At 35.8% G+C, this 20,453-nt stretch overlaps 3 protein-coding genes across 6 annotated transcripts in view; 2 read left to right on the top strand and 1 right to left on the bottom strand.

Annotated features, from left to right (window-relative positions):
* The first annotated feature begins 797 nt into the window (after positions 1-797).
* Positions 798-4,742, top strand: LOC124636332. The gene is made up of 4 exons (XM_047172386.1): positions 798-913; positions 2,030-2,264; positions 2,851-2,940; positions 3,285-4,742. The coding sequence occupies exons 1-4, from the start codon at positions 911-913 to the stop codon at positions 4,469-4,471; spliced, it is 1,515 nt and encodes a 504-aa protein (XP_047028342.1). The 5' UTR covers positions 798-910; the 3' UTR covers positions 4,472-4,742.
* A 1,718-nt stretch (positions 4,743-6,460) lies between these two features.
* LOC124636666 lies at positions 6,461-8,373 on the top strand. Its single transcript, XM_047172828.1, has 2 exons — positions 6,461-7,627; positions 8,356-8,373. Exons 1-2 carry the CDS (start codon positions 6,461-6,463, stop codon positions 8,371-8,373), a joined length of 1,185 nt encoding a protein of 394 aa, XP_047028784.1.
* A 1,705-nt stretch (positions 8,374-10,078) lies between these two features.
* The window catches only part of LOC124636591 (transmembrane protein 151B-like), a 52,617-nt gene continuing 42,242 nt past the window's right edge, over positions 10,079-20,453 (bottom strand). For 2 of the 4 annotated variants that reach the window (XM_047172747.1, XM_047172749.1), the window contains exons 4-8: positions 19,679-19,763; positions 17,035-17,200; positions 16,669-16,792; positions 16,124-16,259; positions 10,079-13,611 (exon numbers count right to left, since the gene is read on the bottom strand). In XM_047172747.1, coding sequence (XP_047028703.1) covers positions 12,691-13,611; positions 16,124-16,259; positions 16,669-16,792; positions 17,035-17,200; positions 19,679-19,763 — 1,432 coding nt within the window. In that variant the 3' untranslated portion in view covers positions 10,079-12,690. The remainder of the gene's footprint in view (positions 13,612-16,123; positions 16,260-16,668; positions 16,793-17,034; positions 17,201-19,678; positions 19,764-20,453) is intronic. The other 2 variants (XM_047172748.1, XM_047172751.1) reach the window with 1 other exon arrangement.

The following is a 20,453-nucleotide window of genomic DNA, read 5'->3' as shown; positions in this document are numbered from 1 at the left end:
TTAAGTATTGCACAATCTGTATAAATATTATGACGTAAACACGAGTTTGATATAATGTCAATGTTAACGGTGATTACAGAGTACGTTTCGTGTAAGTCAACAAACTTTGGCTCGATTCCCCGCAATTTGGATTTCGCGGGAACTTTGTACCTAAATGTTTACAACTACTAAGGTAGGTACATAGTCTAGTACCTACCTTAGCAGTGTCTAGCATTAGAACGATATTATGCAACTCATGTTATAACTATCTACTTAAAGCGTAAAAAATAAACTCAATTTTTGTTGTTTAATAAGATTGATATTTATATGTACCAATTTATATTAATTGACTCTCGTCGTTTGATGCAATTGAAGCTATATTGAAGACCGATTAATTTTTTTTTTTTTTATCTTTTTTTTTGTATTTACAAAGTTGTATACATATTTACAACACAAAAAAAAACTTTCCTAGTAGAACAAAAAAAATATATATATAAGATACCGATTAATTCAATTCATATAATAAATACATAAAAATAACAACAACACTCTTAACAGTAGACGAGTAAGAGAGTAGTGGATAACGCGCGGAATCAAAAAACCTATAGGTACCTAGGTACCTAGTTACATATTAAGATTGTGAATGAGAGGAACAATGTTAGTAAATTAATGCAAAATATATCTTATGGCGGCTCTTATTTAAAACTGGTTGACATAAAACAAAGGCGTAATAATATACTACGCCTTACGATCACAACGGCCAAAGCCCTCCAGACTAAAGTTTTGCAAGAAAAGGACGCGTGATCATTCGGCAGATCGGCACTCAGTAATCGGCGCGCGCCAAGTTGGCCGCCACGTCTCTAATAAGTGTATCGAACGATATTATCACTAAAAATATAATAAAATTGTTTTGTATAACAGAATTTTGATTATGGTAAGCTCATGTATATTTTTGAGCATGATTTTTCATCTTTATTTTTAATTGCATATTCATAAAGTTTTGGCACGAACCTGTTTTTTAAATGGCTGCTAAGCGCTCCCACTACGACGATATGAGGTCCCGCGACCTTGAGGCGCGCTTGTTTTTTTGCGGCAGGGAATCCCTCAGCGAGAAACTATTTTTATCCGATGTCAACGTCTGTGTCAACGTTAATTTTATTATAGTTTTTTTTTAAATGACATTGTGTACTGTTTAGGAAACAATTTGACTGTAGCTAGAAATCATTTCTGAATATTTTTATTTATTATTTAGAGGCATTCCAAACAATAACAATAGGTACCTGTAAATTTTAATGTTTTGAGATAAATTTCATTTTATGAAATAACAATATTCATACATCTACGATAGTTAGGTTTGTGTTACAATTTCCATCATAAAAATAAAATTTGAACGAATTTTTATTTACTTCATAATAATGGTCATTATACATTATAAATTTAATTAAGTACAAGAATGAATATCAAAGTAGCTGCAGTAATAAATGAGAAAATATTGTACCAAAATTCTGTATTAGTTTGACCGAGGGCTGAAACAATCGATCGATTGACGATTGATCAGCTGAGTGACTGCAATACTTTCTTCCGAAGCGCTGCAATTTGTGGGCGCCCTAATCACGAGATGACGTAATACTGGCCCGGGCGAATCGTTCGTAAAATTCCAGAATATTCTGCATACAAAATATATGCATACAAATCAACATGCATGCAGACGATCGCATATTAATGCACGTGTGTTTTTTCCGAGTAGCATATCTAGCGTTTGTCGCAAGGTCGGAATTTGAGTGTCAGTGTCAATAAATGAATTTTGTATGAGGCTCACTTTAGGTGGACAAACTCTGGATTTGATACTATAGAAAGTGGGCTATGCTTGTATTAAGTAGGTCGTGTTATGTCATGTTTTATGATAACTTAAAATCAGAGCCGTATTTTATTTTAATCAAATAAATAAATCTTGACCACAGAAGAACACTAATCATTACAACTTATAAACTGAAAGGTTTTAACTGATAATAAAGATTTACTTTATTAAACAATTGTATATTATTTACAGATAATGGCGCATGAATACAAGAGATTTGTGGTTATAAAAATATTAAGCCAGAGAAATGATGACCTTGAACAATATGTATGTATACCGAGGACTTGGATAAAGGTGAAAGACTGTGATAATGACGACGTCGTGTTTGGATATCCTTCCGAACAAAGAGATAATATTGCAAGAGTCATTAACCAATCCTTGGATAAAAGATGGCCTACATTGTTTGGCAAAGTGGTACATGCTACGGGTAAGTTCTCTGACTGCGGTTTCACCCGCTTCCCGAGATAACTGCTTCCCGTAGCCGGATGGTGGCAAAAACTATCCTACTTATGACCTTCTACCGTGTGTAAGCTATTTCCCCTCTAATTTTCAGCTATAATGGGTTTTAGTCTAAAACCCATTATAGCTGAAAATGGCCAAGCCATCTAAAACTTTTAGATGGCTTGGCCACGGGATATGGGGATTAATTTTTATACATAGATGTTGTTGTATGTTGACAAAATAAACAAAAGTTATCTAAATTGAACTAACTATGGACGTAATACTTACAATTTATTTATATACTATAACTAACTTCCGCCCGCGGCTTCGCTCGCGTGGTGTGTTAAAAAAGCAGAAAGAATAACAAATATACATTCTCACAAACTTTCAAATGTATAATATTAGTAGGATTTATGGAAATATACAATAGGACAATAGCATTCCTATCAAAATATAATTTTACTTGTCTAATATTAATTTTAGTATTTAAATATCTACGGACACTGTATTATGTATATTGGGTATCCCCACCTACCTATTTATTTGTGTTAACAACAAAGAAATTTTTATAGATTCTCAAGCAGACGCTTTTCTGGTACTGAAAAACAAAAATATAGGAGATGAACATAAAACTGAAGATCAGTCAGAGAAAAGTAAACCAGGTAATTAAGAACTTGGAGAAGACATCACATCTTAGTTCCATGTATGCCTCCTTATCTATCATATTTAGATTAATTATTTTCTTACTTGAAGATATAATGGACAGTTTCACCGGTTACTGATAAAGTTTATGATAGCCTATCAGGACTTATCTGACAGATAAACTATGACTTATAGTTTCACAGGTCTCAGATAGCGATATCTGAAAGAAATTGTAAGCAGCCTTTATTAAGCAGATAGTATTAAAATTGGATAACTAACTGACACTTTATCGGTAAACAGTGAAAAACGGACCTTAATATAATATTACTAATCTCACTGATCTGAGTACACGTTTTTCTTGCAGAAAATAAAAAAACAAAAACTACTTCAGAAAAAGAAAAATCATCTTGGAAAAAAATTAAACGCAAACAAACTGATTCTGGCGATAAGACGCAAAACAAACAAGCTAAAGCCAAAAGAAGCAAAGATGAGACAGACGAGATTAAATTGCAAATATCAAAACTAATGGAAATGTTAGGTTCTTGTAAAGATAGTGATCGACATGAATCGCCATCCTCGTCAAGTTCATCAGAAGAATCTGAAAGTATATCTAATGATACGGAAATAGAAGATAATGACACTCCCACAACATCAAGAAGGTATGCTCGAGCTCAGTCGTCTAAGCCTGATGGCTATTACCGCCATATTGATGATTCTTCAGATTCAGATTACGTTCCTGGCTATGAATTAAATTTAAAAAATAAATCGACTGTAAAAAAAGGAAGATCTAATAGAAAGGTTTCTGAGAGTAATCGATCAAATCAGTTTGAACCGTCTAACAATAATGAAAATGACGATGTGGACATTTCGGACACAAACCTATGTCAAATTAATGTCGAAGTTCATAATCAATGCAGAAACTTTTGTACCGAGTTTAATGAATCATATAAAAAAACGATGTCAATTTTAGACAATGCAGTTAATTACTTTCAACAAGTCAAGGAAGAAGTATCGAAGGTATCAGAGAAGGAGTCGAAAGACGATAAGGAAAGATTCAAAAAAATTTCTGAATCACAGCCACCGTTTGATGCATCACGTTACAGTACTGGAGATACTAAATGGACTATTCTATATCCAGGGCCGTGTCCAGGTCTTGTAGAACTTATGCCACACACAGGTGTTTATGTTTCCAAAGAAGGTCTCATTAAATGCCAAAAGACAAGCCAAGATGCTACAAAATTGGCCAGAGCTCTGCTTGAAGAAATTTTTAAAATGGAAGCTTTATTCGTTTGTTCTTTTACCGGTAGTGTTCCCAAACGTGGTAGCAAGAATAACTTGGAGGCCAGGCCAGGTCTGGATGTGAATGCAAGAGATACCTTGGTATGTTATACCAAAGAGTATGGGTATAAAATGAATATGGATAAGGCAGACAGGGTGCGTATTATTAGCAGCATAAAAAACGCATTACAAAAGTACCACAGCCTAAGTCCTGAGGAAAAAAATAAATTACTTAAAAAACAAGCAAGCTTAAAAGTGAAATTTATGAAATAGCGTATTTTTTGTTATTATTGTGTTAGTGTAACACTTATAGATGTAACCGATTCGCATTTTGTCCCTTTGTTGTGAAAAGAGTATGAAACTGACTGATTGTAAGTTCTTACGTAATTGAATTATTTTTTATCTTACGCATTACTATATTAACTAATTGCTGCTTCACCGCAGTTTCACCCGCGTCCCGGACAAATTTGTCACTGTACCCTGACAAAATATAACCTATGGTACTGGAATAGTCTAGCTTCCCAACAGTGATAGAATTTTTCAAATGGGCTCATTAGTTTCGGAGCCTTCCGTGTGCAAACAAAAAACACAAAAATGTTTTGCCCTTCATAAAATAAGATGTAGATATAATATTTAAACAGACTAAAGCTGTTCTGCTTAGTTTTTTATCATTGCCTTAAAAAAAATTAAACAACTAATATTATAACATTGTATCCTGTATACGGTGTATATTTAATTATCTTAATTCTAAGAAGAAAAATCTAAGTAATTGATTTACTTCACCATTTTTGGAGTCTCATCATTATTGGAGGAGTTCCTATTTTCATTTACGGGTTAAAAATCAATACATTAACTTAAGGTGTCTAGTTTTTTAAATAGTTTTAGTTTAAGTTTTACAATAATAATAAACATGTACTTGAGTATGGAAAATGTTTTATTAATATTAGCCACGCAGTTAACAAAAGAAATAAATATTTTAAAAAAAATTAAAACATCCTTACTAATATTATAAATCGGAAAGTGAGTTTGTTTGTTTGTTTGTTTGTTCCGCTTTCATGCCGTAACTACTGAACCGATTGCTTTGAAATTTTGCAGACGTAAAGTTAGAAGTCCGGATTAAATAATAGGGTACTTTTTATCCCGAAAAAAATAGATATTCCCGAGGGAAAACAAAAATATTGTTTGCTTGATGGATGGATTGTAGATGGCGCTGTGTGTCGTTTAAAACAAGGTAATATATTGCAAACGAATATAAACATGTAAATTTAGAAGCTAAATGATACGATAATGAATCCCCGAAAATGAGGAATTCCCGAGGGATGATGTACAATTTGTTTAATCGTCTAAACTGTTTTTTTTTACATCTACTTATATATTGCAAACGAATATGAACATATAAATTTAGAAGCTAAATGATACGATAATGAATCCTCGAAAATGAGGAATTCCCGAGGGATGACGTACGATTTGTTTTATCGTCTTAACTGTTTTTTTTACATCTACTTATCCTGAATTAACTATAATTCAACGAATTACTAATTGGTATAAGTATTAGTTAAGTTATTTCGTTCTTGAGGTATGCGATAGATGGCGCTGGGTGTTTTTAAAACGTGGTAACGATGTGTTTTTAAAATACATAAGAAGTGGAATGATAGCTTTTTAAAACGTGGTGACGTTGTTTTTTTTAAGATACGTAAGAAGTGCAATGATATCTCGCGCTTTAACCTGTAGCTCATTGTTCAATCGCGAGCTTCTCGATAGCTCGATAGATGGCGTTGTGCTTTTCTGTATCGTGGTGTTAAGGTTCGCCGCGAATTAGTCTGTTTTGAAATCAGTGGGGCCCAGTAACGCCAGGGCCAGCCGCGGCTGCGGGTTGTTCGAAAGAGGTACCGCGGCCCTGGTATATAAAAGGCCTAGGACGGAACACGACGATTTTAGTCAGTAAGAGTCTGACACTCCCTCACCGCTGCTAACCCACAGCGGGAGGGGTGAACCGAATTCCACGCGGGCGAAGCCGCGGGCGGAAAGCTAGTAATTTAAATAATTCACTCTGGCGTGTTTTACTTCATAGAAATTGAGACATGTTAACATCGATCTGATGATTAAATACATATACTTACATACTCCAACCTGACCTTTAAGATGTTCGTCAGAATAGGATATCGTCTTATTTACCTAGCTCTGTAAGTAGACAAGGCCTATACAACATACTTTTTAGAATAGGGTGCCTTACTTTCCCTAATCAAGGCTTTCCACGACAACATGCAAGGTTCTGTTATCTTCGACGGCCTTACTACAGAAGCTTTCAGCATGAACCGTGGCATAAGACAAGGCTGTGTCTTAGCGCCTACCCTTTTCGGTATCTTCTTTTCGGCTATACTGATAGAGGCCTTTAAACAATGTGATGTCGGAATTCACCTACACACGAGAAAAGATGGAAGACTTTTCAATATCCAACATCTGAAATCAAAAAACAAGCGATATGACATACTGGTCCGCGAGCTACTGTATGCTGATGATGCAGCTCTAGTAGCTAAATCTGAACAAGAACTACAGGAACTCGTAAATAGATTTGATCACGCTTGCCGCCTATATTCTATGAGTATAAACACCAAAAAAACTGTCATCATGGCTCAAGGCGTCGACCATCCACCTCATATTACGCTCGATGGAACTCCTCTAGAAATTGTTGATCACTTTTGCTATCTCGGATCTACTACAACATCCAATCTTTGTAACGATAAGGAAATTGATACTCGCATTGGAAGAGCGGCTTCCAACTTTGGCAAACTCTCTACGCGTGTTTGGAGAAACAACAAGCTCACCATTACTACCAAGATCCTTGTATACAAAACCTGCGTACTCAACACGCTACTATACGGCTCGGAAACATGGACCACTTACTCCAAGCAAGAACGTCGCCTTAACGCTTTCCACATGCGCTGCTTGCGCGCGATACTCGGTGTCACTTGGAAGGACAGGGTGACTAACGAAGCTGTCCTAAGCAAGACCAACTGCAACAGCATCCTAGCAATTCTGAAACAGAGAAGACTTCGCTGGCTGGGACACGTTCATCGTATGGACACCGAAAGATTGCCACGTGAAGTCATGCTCGGGCAGATTGCTGATGCAAAAAGACGAGTGGGTCGTCCAAACTTACGTTTCAAGGATTGTTGCAAACGTGACATGGACAGCTTCAACATCAACGCTAATTCTTGGGAAGCACGCGCCAATGAGAGGCTCTTATGGAGACGCGACCTGCGCACCGGAACTGCAATATATGACGAAGCCTGGCTCGACAACATTAAGCAGAAAAGGCTTCGCATTAAGAACGCTGCACCCGTGGTCGACCCGCGCTTCACCTGCGACAAATGCGGCAAGAAGTGTCGTGCAGCTATTGGCTTATTTAGTCATAAAAGAAAGAAGAAAGTGCTTGCGGCACTAATAACCGCATTGACAAGCACTGCCACAATCATCTGTCCGAGATGCTCTGTGGCCAATGATGATGACCTAGCTCTCCAAATGAGGTTCTACGATATTTAAATCTCTGTTGGTACTGGCAACGAATAATTGGATTACCGTGAACGAGCTGAGAGCTGTCTGAATTCTAATGAGCAAATTGATTTCTTAATATTATTATGAATACTAAGGGCGACGCTACAAAAAAAAAAAATTGGTTCGATTTATTTCTGTATTTAGTAAACAAATACCATAATATAATAGTAATTTTTGACCACCTCGATGGCGCAATGGTCACCATGCCGGACTGCCTGACCTGAGGTCTCGGGTTCGATTTCCGGTTCGGTCGACATTTGTGTGATGAGCATGCTTGTTGGCCGTGGTCTGGGTGTTACAATATGTATTTATAAATACGTATTTATATAGCTATATGTAGTTTATCAGTTGTGTTAGCACCAATAACACAAGTTAATTAATAACTTACCATGGGGCTAACCGACCGTGTGTGAAAAGGTGTCCCGACATTATTTATTATTTATTTAAATAGTAAATTGTGGGAGGTACAATATTTTGAAATCTACGCGGTGTGAAATCTTAATATTATTTTGAGACATTTGTGCCACCTACAGCAACCACGAAAGGGAAAATTCAATGGCGTGAAAAAACAGAATGAAAATAAACTTGTGATTTATTCACAGATTTTATTCTCGCCATGAAAAGCTCGTAAATAAGCTCTCGCCTTGAGCTTTACTGGTATCTTTTTTACTGCAGGTTGTACAAGTTCTCAGGTATTAAAGATTAATTTCCTGCCTAGCCATAATCTCATTGCCGTAACGGTGCAACGTACGTTATCTAAATGTTTTCCCAAGACATTTCAAAGTCTGAACAAATCTGTTGGGTATACTTTTATAATAGGTTTCAATTTGCTTTTTTCTCTCCGTTTAATTGTTTAGAGATCTTGAATCAATTAATACATGGCTTTGTTTTCTTAGAAATGCCAGTATGATTCTGAACTTACAAAATCATATAGATAAATTAGTCTTACCAAGGGGTATCGGGTTGACCAGTTAAATAGGTTAGATAGGCAGCTGCTTCATGCAAAACACTGGTACTCAGCGGCATTCGGTTAGGATTTAAGCCGACCCCAACATAGTTGGGAAAAGCGCTGGTATGAAATTAGTCTTTCATCCATAGAAGTAGCTCACATAACATGTATATAAAAAAAAAAACAAATATCAAATAATATTTCACTCCTTAAAATGTTTTCGACCCGGTCTGATTTTATTTCGCTGCATCAAAACATCTCTGAGCCCGTTGAGCCGAGAATATAGAGGTGACGTCATTATGGCCGCGAGATTCCACGAAACTAGATCTTATCAGATGATATTTATTTTGTGGGATTGCTCGTATATTCTTGACGTATGTATTTTTGTAAGAATGTTGAGGTAACTTGGTATTTTATGGGTTAGTTTGAGGAATATATTGGCTGATATATAATTATTCCTGTCTGTCTGAGAGCAGTTAAATATTATGAAGTATTAGAAATATTTATTTGCTCAGTATCAGAACTTTGAATTCAATATACCATTACCTATATACAGGTACCTACTTAAGGTACCTCCTTTGGATATTAAGTACCTAAGTATATTTTACCAATTGATATACCTATTTATCAGTAGCTTTGTTATTGAATTCTGATTTTTGTGTAAGTAAAAATAAGTACCTACCTATTAATTATTTTTAAGTACTAATCGAATCATTATTGAAATTAAGACAAGAAAGAAACATTACAGTTTCTACGATAACACTTTATAATTTACTTATAATCTTTTTACCAAAATAAAAATAAAAACAAATTTAATGCTCTCAATTGTAATTTAATGTTATTTCCAGGTTGAAAAGAAACAGATTTTAGGGCAAAACAAAATATTCCTTTGTGTTATCTGACAAGGAAGTGTTGGGTTCTAATATCATTCTCGTATTTCCAATTTGGCGAAGTAGAAAGCGCCTGCCGAGGTATCACCGCGTTGTGTATTACCGTAACCTTGTCTGTAAAATTGTAAAAAGAAATAAAAGCAGATTTTTCCTGCCTTTTCATGAGAGTGCCAGGTGTTTTCATATCTGAATTGGACTGTTTTTTTTTCGCCTCACTGTTTTCCTCCGCACCAAAAGCCCACTTTAGCAATCTTTCTAACCGTGAGTGGGAGTAAAAAAAGAAACAAAATAATTTGTAACACAGTTTATTGAAAATAATAAACTTTTTGGTTCGCCCATTAATTTACAATCAAAAATATTTAATTTTTAGCGTTATAACTAAACAGTACCCAATATTACAATAAAACGTTGTTTTACACAACAGTAAAAGCATTGTATTAATCTATGGTGTATTACTTAATTAAATCTAGATACATAGATTGGTAGTTTATACAGCTTTTATATTTATGCGACGTAACACTGAATTGGATGTTGGTACTACGAGAACACGGAAAAGAGAAGTTTGATACAATTTCCATATATATCGTGGAAAGTCGTGAACATGGCGATCGCAGAGAGCCCGCGGAGGAACTTGAACAAATCCAATACCGCGAGGCGTGCTCCCGTAGTATCCCTCGAAGTTACTTCGCAACTCTGAATCGCTCCAATGTTTAATTCAAACCGTATTATACAAATAACTTCATTGGCACTTTATATAATTTATAATTTGTTCCTTTACCTTAAATACTATTTTATTTACAAGCGTTTTCAAATGTGAACTTAAAGTCGGAACAAAAAATTGTATAGGTATACAATATGTTAATTAGTTATCCATTTGAGAATATTTGGACGGGTACACATGAGAATATTTATATGTCAGTAAAATACAATCAAGGAAATAATCTTTTACAAGTATTACGAAAAAACAGCATCACCTAAGTATTTATATTTTTGGTGAAGGCTTATTGAAATTTGGAATTACTGAATTTTTGTATATTGTGATGGGGCCTAAACTCTAGCAATAAGCGTTGACATACACAGAAATAAAGCCTTCATTTAGTATTCAAAAGTAGGTTTATAAAAAGCCTGAATATGTACCTAGCACTATAACAGGACATTTTAAAGTATTAATTGTACAAATGAAATACCAAACTCCTAAATAACAGAAAATGTATACACGGATATAATTCAATGGAAAAGATAAATTTGTGTAATTTCGACAAGTTTTTTGTTCTACGGTAAATATATAATTGCTTATATCTCAATAACCTATATAATGCATAATCATAAATATCTGATCACAAATAAAATAATTTTATAAATACGAATAAAAATATTTAAATTATTCAATAGTGAGTACCTTAATTGGTTCCATGGATAAGCCATTAATTGAATCGAGCCTAATAAGCTACTTATTTTAATATCACTTTGGCGATTGCCTACCGTTTAGATTATTTATACAACATTTGAACATGACCAAATAAATAATTAGATCAGACAGAAATATTAATAGTCTATTTTATTCTAATACCAAAAAAAAAATACTTATACCTACAGAATATCTTCACTTTAAAATAAGTTACAAGAAAAATTAAGTCAACTATTTTTTAATCATCAGTAGACATACATGTTTAAATATTATTACATAAACTGTTAAACTGAAATTGGTACATTTTAATTCAGATTTTTTTATAATATTTTGATTAAAACATCAAACGAAATTGACGTTCGGTTCAGACATTTAGAAAAAAATCAAAGCAATTATTTTTCATTGAAAAACATTTACGCCTGAAGACATTCTTAATATTACATTATTTTCTTCAATACGAGTTAGAGTACCCGCAAATTGCAGACCTACAGTCGCCTGATAGTTGAGAAAATTGTGAATTCAAAATGTGGCTTAATAAGGGTCGTTGTTATGTGCGCACTCCGTACTTATCAAGCGCCCGATCAATTTGTCGGCTGACTAAAAAGTCTACAATGTGCGGGTACTCTACTCGTACCTACTCATTTATAAGAAACAAAATGTTGTAAATAAAAAGAAAATTATATTTTAGATCAGATTTTTCAAACGTCCGGCGTTAATGTATTTGTGCATTTAATTCATACGTTCGTAATAAAAGGGTATTGCTTATATTACTTCTAACTAATGGTGCGGTAAAGCTTACGCCTCGCGTTAAAATACTTTTTACAATACATACATTAATTGCAATATATTTAACTTCCATTACAAATATTATATTCATGTCGAACTATAACAACGATATAAGGCACTGCCCTATACCTACATACATTGTACTTACAAATAATTCTTTACATTTAAATTACTTGCTTTCTTGTTTAAAATTCGTAGTAACTTCAAATCATGTGACGAATAATGAACATTAGATCAATAGGATCACGTTATTTTAAAGATTAATCAATGATGAGACCTTTCTAGAAAATTCGCGATTGAAATATAACTTCATTTCCAAAGCTGATTGTTATTTCAAAGTTATTACAAACTAATAAATGTTTTTGACATTGTCCTATGCAAGTTCAATAATGAAACAGACGTATGAACATGTATTTGTAGTAACAAGCTTTATAAAGCTTGCTATAGCAATTGATGAGATTTTAATTAATTTTATTTGACGATTGAATATTTGACGGCATGTTACAGTAGGTATTTGAATAGTCAGGTGGACCAGTTACATTGAATTTATACTTATACATATTACTATCTACAAGACTAAACCAAATATAGTATGCAGCTTACGTACTCCATTATTTACTGACAGAAATTCATCTTTACAAACCAACGCAAACAAATTGTTAATTGTACATAATCTTGAAATTCCGTCTTAAATTCCTTTTACGACAATATGAATAATTTAATTAGCGGCAAGCTCATTCGTCATATATCCTACAATTCCGAAGCGTATAAACACGTTAATACAAACACTATCACTATTAACTGCTTTATCTAATTCACACAATACGGTTGTCTCTCATTCAAGTACCTATAACATTTTATTGCACCATATAAAGTCAGTAATTGCACGAGCTGTATTGAAGCGCTATAGAGGCGTCTCGTCACCGGATTCGCTGTACGGCAACCTAACTACCTTAGTTCCTGCTAATACGCCGACACCTTCCAGGCACGACCTCCTATTCGTGAGCACATCTCGCAAGAATGCTCGTCTGGGACCGGCCAAATTAGTCCCCGTAATGGACCTCGTTAATTTCCTAAGCGCAGGCATTTTAAGAGCCTCTTCGTATGAAGGAGGCTCGTCAGTAGGTGTAGTTTGTGCACGGCCGCCAAATGGATCTCTTGAACAAGTAGGTGATAATTCTCTAGAAAAATACAACGTGGTTTCTCCGTTCTCACTTACTTGAGGTTCTGGCATTTGTTCGTAGCTTGTAGTCGATGTCGATGATCTGAATTCTTCTAAAATTTGTCTAGCGCTGCGAGCAGTTGTAAGGACTCCTGCCCAAGAACGCCTGTTTTGTTGCTTAGCTTCGTTTGACCTGGCAGTTGCAGATATATTATGAGTAGAATGTGTGGTAGCGATAGTGACTTTCGGCCTTCGCGGAGGCTCGTCGAAAGACGCTGCTTTTGCTGTTCGAAGTGGTGATGATCTAGCTTCGGGTTCCATGTCGATAACGACACCAGCGGCCGCATTGTCTGTATTGGTGTCAGCTGCCGGCTCCTCTCTTAGTGCAGCGTCGATTCTCATAGCTTCTGAGTAGGAGGGTACTAAGGCACAGTTGCCACGTATGGCCGCGAACAGTTCGAGACTGTCCACAGTGGAAGCATGTGAGAGGGGCAAGGTACGAGGCGGACGGGGAGCGGAGCACAGGACTGCGCTCTGTTCGTCAGCGAGCGCCCACGCGTAGTTGTTGGAAGTCACTGGCGGCAGTGTGTCTGATAAGTGAGTATCAATGTCTAACTGCCGACTGGGGTCCAACTCGTAGTTAGTGCCGAATATTTTAGTAATCTGTAACAAAATAATGGACAATCAAGTAAATATCTGGGTTGAAACAGAGGCTCGAGGCAATTTTAGTTAACATGTTTGTATATTGTATAACAATCCGCTTTTATCAAATAACAAGATCAAAGCTTATTGTTTTCACGAAAGGGAATTACCATTTTCGGAAACTACCGGAATTTCATGGAGCTTTGTGTAGTATTTACACGAATATTAGGTACTAGCTTCTGCCCGCGACTTCGTACGCGGATAAAGTCCCTTATGCCAGCGACTACGGGGTCAGCAAAATCAAAGATCTGAACCGTCTGATATTGAATTTTAAGGGCCCGTTGACTTGAAAACAACGGAATACGCATAGCCATTAGAAACGTTCCATATATTTAATTTTTGTACTTCAACGGCAAAAGCACAGCAGACTAAACAAAACGCTGAGAACTGAACCGCAAAAGACGTGACCATAGGAATAAAAGTAGTGATTCTAATTAGTCCGCCTTTAAGTTGTGTGTGGCAAAAATATTACACGTATTAATACGTTAATTAAAAAACATTAAATGTTACTGAGATAACAAAGTCGTGATGACTTAGTGTAAGTCGTGGTGGTTTAGTGGGTAGAGAACCAATCTCTCAAGTATGAGCGTACGTCTTTGATTCCAGGTCTGGCAAGTACCTGCCAATGCAACTTTTCTAAGTTCGTATGTACTTTCTACGTATAAACTGTAGGTTCCGGCTGTCATTGAACATTCTTGGCAGTCGTTATGGGTAGTCAGATGCCAGTAAGTCTGACCAGTTTTACCAAGGGGTATTGGGTTGAGCGGGTAACTGGGTTGTGGAGCTCAGATAGGCAGTCGCTCCTTGTAAAACACTGGTACTCAGTTGCATCGTGACTGGAAGTCGACTCTAACATAATTGGGACAAAGGCTCTTGAGATAATAACGACAATAATAATGAGATATAAGCACCGCAGGATATCTGAGGCTGATGACGGGGAGTAGCGACCCCGGTGGGCTATATATACTGAGTTCTCCAGGGAGAGTATACTGACCCCCATCTCCGGCCGGTCGGAGTGAACCATGACGGGGGTAGGTCTCACGCCTCTGGCTTGGCTTGGCCGTCCAGAGTGGAGTCGCTAGAGCAGGGTAAGTAGCCCTGCTCGGAGGATAGGTGCCTCGTGGTAAGTGACCCACAGGGAGCGCGTAATCTGCGTTTAAAATCCGCCGAGGTATCCTCACACTTCAGCCGCTCATATCCCAAGTAGTTTTCATCAACAGTTAGCAATGGTATAGCACAGAACCGGGGATTGACTTTTTTTTAACGATGTCCACCGGGGATTGTCCTCGGGTTCATTTCTATAGTGTATAAAGGAATAATCGTCGGTTTTGTTTCACCATTTCATTAAAGTTGTCTCAAAAGGGCTTCAGAGTGTTGGCTTCGGCCCCACGTTTGCCTCCCAAAAATTCGGAACTCTGTAGTCCCGAGGTCTGGAAGAGACATACAAAATAATGATGAGATATAACGCAACAAAGTCGGAGAGTGGGGGCTCGTGACGCCACGTCTAGGTATGTAAAATTTGTACTAAGCATTGACTTAACACGAAATTCAAGTTATATTTTCGTTTTTATTTGTTTTTGAGAAGGAGAAAAGAAAAAATACGTGTCCATTATTTTAGGATTATCTAAATACGGACTAATTACTTTTTTTGATTCACCATACCTATTTCATAACATTCATTTCTATACATTTCAAGTGTAGTATTGCTCTTGAAGTTCCACATCAGGTGTTCCAGATCTTCGATGTATATACGTCAATAGAGAGTGCTTATCAGGTTGAACCACTTTTGCTAAAATGTCATATCTTTATATGCTATTGTCTAGCTGGGCTCCTGGAGTTCCACATCAGGTGTTTTAGATCTTCAATTTGTATAAGTCAATAGAAAGTGCTTATCAAATTGAACAACTTTTGCTAAAACGTCATACCTGTATATGGTACAGAGAAGCTGGGCTCTTGGGGTTCCACATCAGGTGTTCCAGATCTTAAAATTTATTATCTCAGCTGAAAATGCTCATCATATGAAACAATTTTTGCCATGGCATCATTTTTGTATCTCTTATAGTTTTGTTGGTCTGTTGGTGTTCTGCATCAGGTCTTCAAGTTTCGAAGATAAATTATAGCCTATATGTTGACCAGGCTTAATACTGATACAACACAGAAAAAATCATTGAAATCCGTTCAGTAGTTCCGAAGATTAGCGTGTACAAACAAACAGACATACAGACATACAGACAGAATTTTTTTTTTGGATTTGTGCTCCATTACTGTTTCTAAACCCCACCCAATTATTATTTTTTAAATATATTCAATGTACAGACACAGTTTTTTTACAGATTTATTATATGTATAGATTATACTGCCAACAATAAACATTCCGCTTTAGCTTTTTAATGCGTAAAGCAATTAATACGTTTTTGCGAGTGTTACTATTGTACTAATAAAACATTAATTACAGGTGAATTGATCAACATACCGTATAATGTACATAAGCAGTATTACACTCTATAAGTATGCGAAGAGGCCACGACAGAAGAAGACAGGACAGAGTCCAGAATAGCAGCTGTGACGAGTACCAAGGACAACGGTCAGCGTCCCTGTAATACAAATGACTTAAACCTCATATACTTTAGCATTGTCTAACAAAGAAAGACGTAGTATAAGGTGTTAAAAAATTCACTCTAGTAATTTTGAACTTAGAACACTTCTTAACTATTAAATTAAAACAAATGACTAATGCCAATCTGAAGAGGTATTTCATTAATTTTGACCAATGAGGAAGGAAATATAGCGGAGATACCATAAAGCAGGCAGATCAGGTGCTTTCTTGTAGGTCAACTAACCTAAGGCAGGCGGAGTTAGTAACATTCCTCGTCCCGAAAACCCGCATTTTGGCGCGCTACTTTCTTAGGAGAGTTTGCGTTATAAAATCTCCGCTAGTCACTTTGTTCTCCATGGTTTTGACTGACTTCGAAGTGGATTTTTGAACACCTTATGATGTAAAAAGAACCTGATATTTACCTATAAGCTACCATGTATTCCTTGAAGGAACTTACTCCAATTAGGTCCAAACCTTCACGCATTTCCATGAAGTCATCAAATCTTTCGTGTTCAGCGAAAAATCTTGATCTTTGATCTTCGAATTCTGAAAAAAGAAGCTTATTAGGATTACGCAAACATCAATTTCTTATTTAACTTCAAACTGAGATTAGTATATAAGTATATTTTTCAAGTAAATGAAACAATAAAAAAAAATCCTATTCACATTTTACAGAGCATGCCCCCCAAACCCTTTGCAGGCAGAAACTGCTTAAACAAACAAGAAAAAACTGATATTTTTCAATTTACTCAAAAATATTTACCCTGATAAATTATTTTTCAACCTACCGCTAGCAGCTTCAATATTAGCGAAGGCGAAACCCTTGCTAAATCGCACTTTAGTGATGGGTGTCTTGGAGTCCAGTACTAAGTTCCTGGACGCATCTTTCTGACCACAGCAAGCGTGAGCAAACGACGTACTTGCACTGTGAGTGTTCACCCTTTCGTAGTACACCTGTGCAAAAATGTTGCGTAATGTAACTGCGGGCTGGTAGGTATTATCATCGGCAAGGATATTGAGCCCTGACCTTCACCTGCGCAGAAGTGGTTTTTTGCCTTAAGTGTACAGTGCGCAAAGCGATCCCCACTCTTCCGCCGAGAGCTCATTATCCGATGCCGATAACTATATAATGAAGTACATTTTTTTTTGTTGACTGTACATAGGAGTTTTGTACGTATTCAAGCTAAATTTAAAGTGAAATATTAGCTACGGAAACTTACAAAGAGGTATGTTATTCGATTTCAGAATTAAATACGTTGCAAACCACTCTTCAGATTATACAAAACATGTATAGAATAGTATCTAGTAGTAGTAAAGACTTTAGTTTTTCATACACTGTACTACAACCGTAAAATTAATCAAATACACCAGTCTGGATCATAATATTTCACAAAAAAATACCCAAATCAATAATGTTAAGTGATCACGCAAATGATAGATATCAATGCTACCGAATTGCATGATCACTGTCCATCGCTAGAACGAAATAAATATGCACAATAGGTACATTAGTATGCAGCGCTTTCTGTCCCAGCTTCAAAGGTAATACCCACGGAATAAGGAAGTTGAGCAGAGATGCCGTAATGCAGGATTGCAGGTAGGTCAGGCGCCTACTTCTAGGTCAAATTCGTAGGGTAGGCATGACTAAAATTTTCAGTTATGTACCTGTCAACTAAAGAAGCTTTCGGGTTCTTTGAAACATCTATCAACGATTTTTGGTATTACAACAAAATTATGCTGTCCAAAGGAGGCGTTGAAAGGCGGAAACAGTAACGTTCCTCGTCCCCCGCATTTAGGCGCGCCACTTTCTTAGGCGATTTTCCGTTATGGCACCTCCACTAGTAGTTTGGTTCTCCATGGTAATAGCCGACCAAACAATTGCTGTGTGTCTAACCCAGTTCAGCGATGAAAGCGCCAGATGGGTTTTTGACATGTTCGGAGGCAACTAAAGTGGCTTTATAAAGCGATAGATTTATTTAAACAGCGCTTTTGGGACTCTTGAGTATAAATCGCAGCGGTTGTTATGATTTTGAAGCTTTACACGAAATGGAATACGCGAAGGGAGTATTTGTATTTTTTAATATACACTTTGTAGGTAGACTGTTTTTATTTTTTTGCAACAGCGTGATTTTGAATTGTAACTTTAGCACAGAGTTAAACTGTTCTACCTTTTTCAAACCTTCTGAAGAAAATTAAGAACCTACAAGATCTTTTGATTTTTATTTTCACCTTTCCAGTGAAATATTTTAACAACAAGTTTTTTGTTCTACTAGGATAGTTTTTTATATATATTGTCAACATGTAAATAAACATTAAATATAAATTTCAACAAGTGTATCTATTTATAACACACTAGCGACCCGCTCCGGCTTCGCACGGCGTGACAGTATTTCCCCACTATTTGATGTATGTTATTGTACATATGTATAAACCTTCCTCTTGAAACACTCTATCTAATAAAAAAAACCGCATAAAAATCGGTTGCGTAGTTTTGAAGATTTAAGCGTACAAAGGGGCATAGAGACTTTGTTTTACACTATATATTGTTTTGTATATTGTTTTATATATTGTTTTGTTTTGACTTTGTTTTACACTATATAACACACTAGCCGTTTTGCCGCGGTTTCACCCGCGCCCCGTTGGAGCTACTGCCCGCAACGGGGTAAAATATAGCCTATGTTACTCGCAGATAATATAGCTTTCTAATGGTCAAAGAATATTTAAAATCGGTCCTGTAGTTTTTGAGTTTATTCATTACAACCAAACAAACAAAAACTCTTCAGCTTTATAATATTAGTATAGATAAACACATTCTAACCCTAGTACAGGTTAGTACTATTAATACTCAGTCCGAAGCCGTATCTACCCCATACGTCCGATGTCGTACATTCATTGTGCTGACGTATTGGACGTTACAACCTTTCTATTAGCCCCGGGATATTGGATCTGATTTCTTCGCAATATTGTTCTGTTCGCCGCAAAAATACATTTGATAGTTTGACCACCTCTATTGTAATACTGTTGGAACAATGTGCTCTTTGGTGATTGACTTTTATTCATTGGGCTTTATAGAAATGTAACTAACCAAGAATACAATGGATATCATTAATTAAAGTTATAAAAAATACATTTAGCAAATATATGATAAACAATCAGTACAGCAATAACTTTAATACTTATTTATTGATTCACACCGTTTAAAAATATATCATCATCATCAGTCTTTCTATCTCACACTTTCACCCAGAGAAACATTGAGCATTACTTAATTTCCACGCTTGCTCAATGCGAGTGGGCGATTTCAGACTTTACAGTCCTGATTTCCTCGAGATATTTTCCTACATCTTTTAATCAGTAATGTTCAAGATATACTAAGAATGTGCATACATAAGAAAAGTTGCATTGATAAAAAATATATTCTTATTTACTTACCTGAGTAGTAGTATACGCGTCTCCGTTCCTATATCGCGTGACTTGCCTCTTTCGCCTCACGTAATGGTAGCATATTGCCTTCCACCTGGAAAAACGATCATATCTTATATTTTGAATACATTACGCAGTCATATAGCGTTCGCACAATCAATAACCGTGAACATGGAGACGTGTATTGTTATACATTTGTAATTCACTTTTTATACTTTCGTTTGTTTTTTTCTTCATTTGTTTCCTGGCTTTGAGCCAGAGTCTGAGCGCTTTGTAAGTGGTCGTTAGTAAGGAAAGTGCCACTCGTGTTTTTAAAATACCTACATTGTAAATATATAGTAAATACTTTGTTGATTTTGGCACTATAATTATCTTTTTAGTGATACATGATGAAAGAAAATTATTTATAGATTTTCTTTCGATAAACTTAACTACCTGTAGTTTTCACTTAGTCGAATAAAAAAATGTTGTATACATAGATTTTTAATTGTTTATTCATTAATTAAATTAGATTTTTAAATACCTTAAACTACTCACCGACGCACTTTGAAGGCTTTTACATTACAAATTATTCATATTAATAAGTTATTACTCTTCACAAAAGACGATAAAGTTCTTCGTTAATGCTTATCATATGAAATATTCATGACTCAATGTTCAAAGTTCAGACAAATAGAACAAGCGCTTAATTTACTTATTTAAAATGTATGAAATGATTCTCAGCTTTGTAACAGATAAAAGACTGGATAGTCTGAATTAGAAATAGTGGCTTAGAGGCGCTGTA

Source organism: Helicoverpa zea, chromosome 14 (assembly GCF_022581195.2).
Source record: "Helicoverpa zea isolate HzStark_Cry1AcR chromosome 14, ilHelZeax1.1, whole genome shotgun sequence".
NCBI classification, from domain to species: domain Eukaryota; kingdom Metazoa; phylum Arthropoda; class Insecta; order Lepidoptera; family Noctuidae; genus Helicoverpa; species Helicoverpa zea.
The sequence above is the reverse complement of the archived record's forward strand: the minus strand, read 5'-3'. Positions and strand labels throughout refer to the sequence as shown.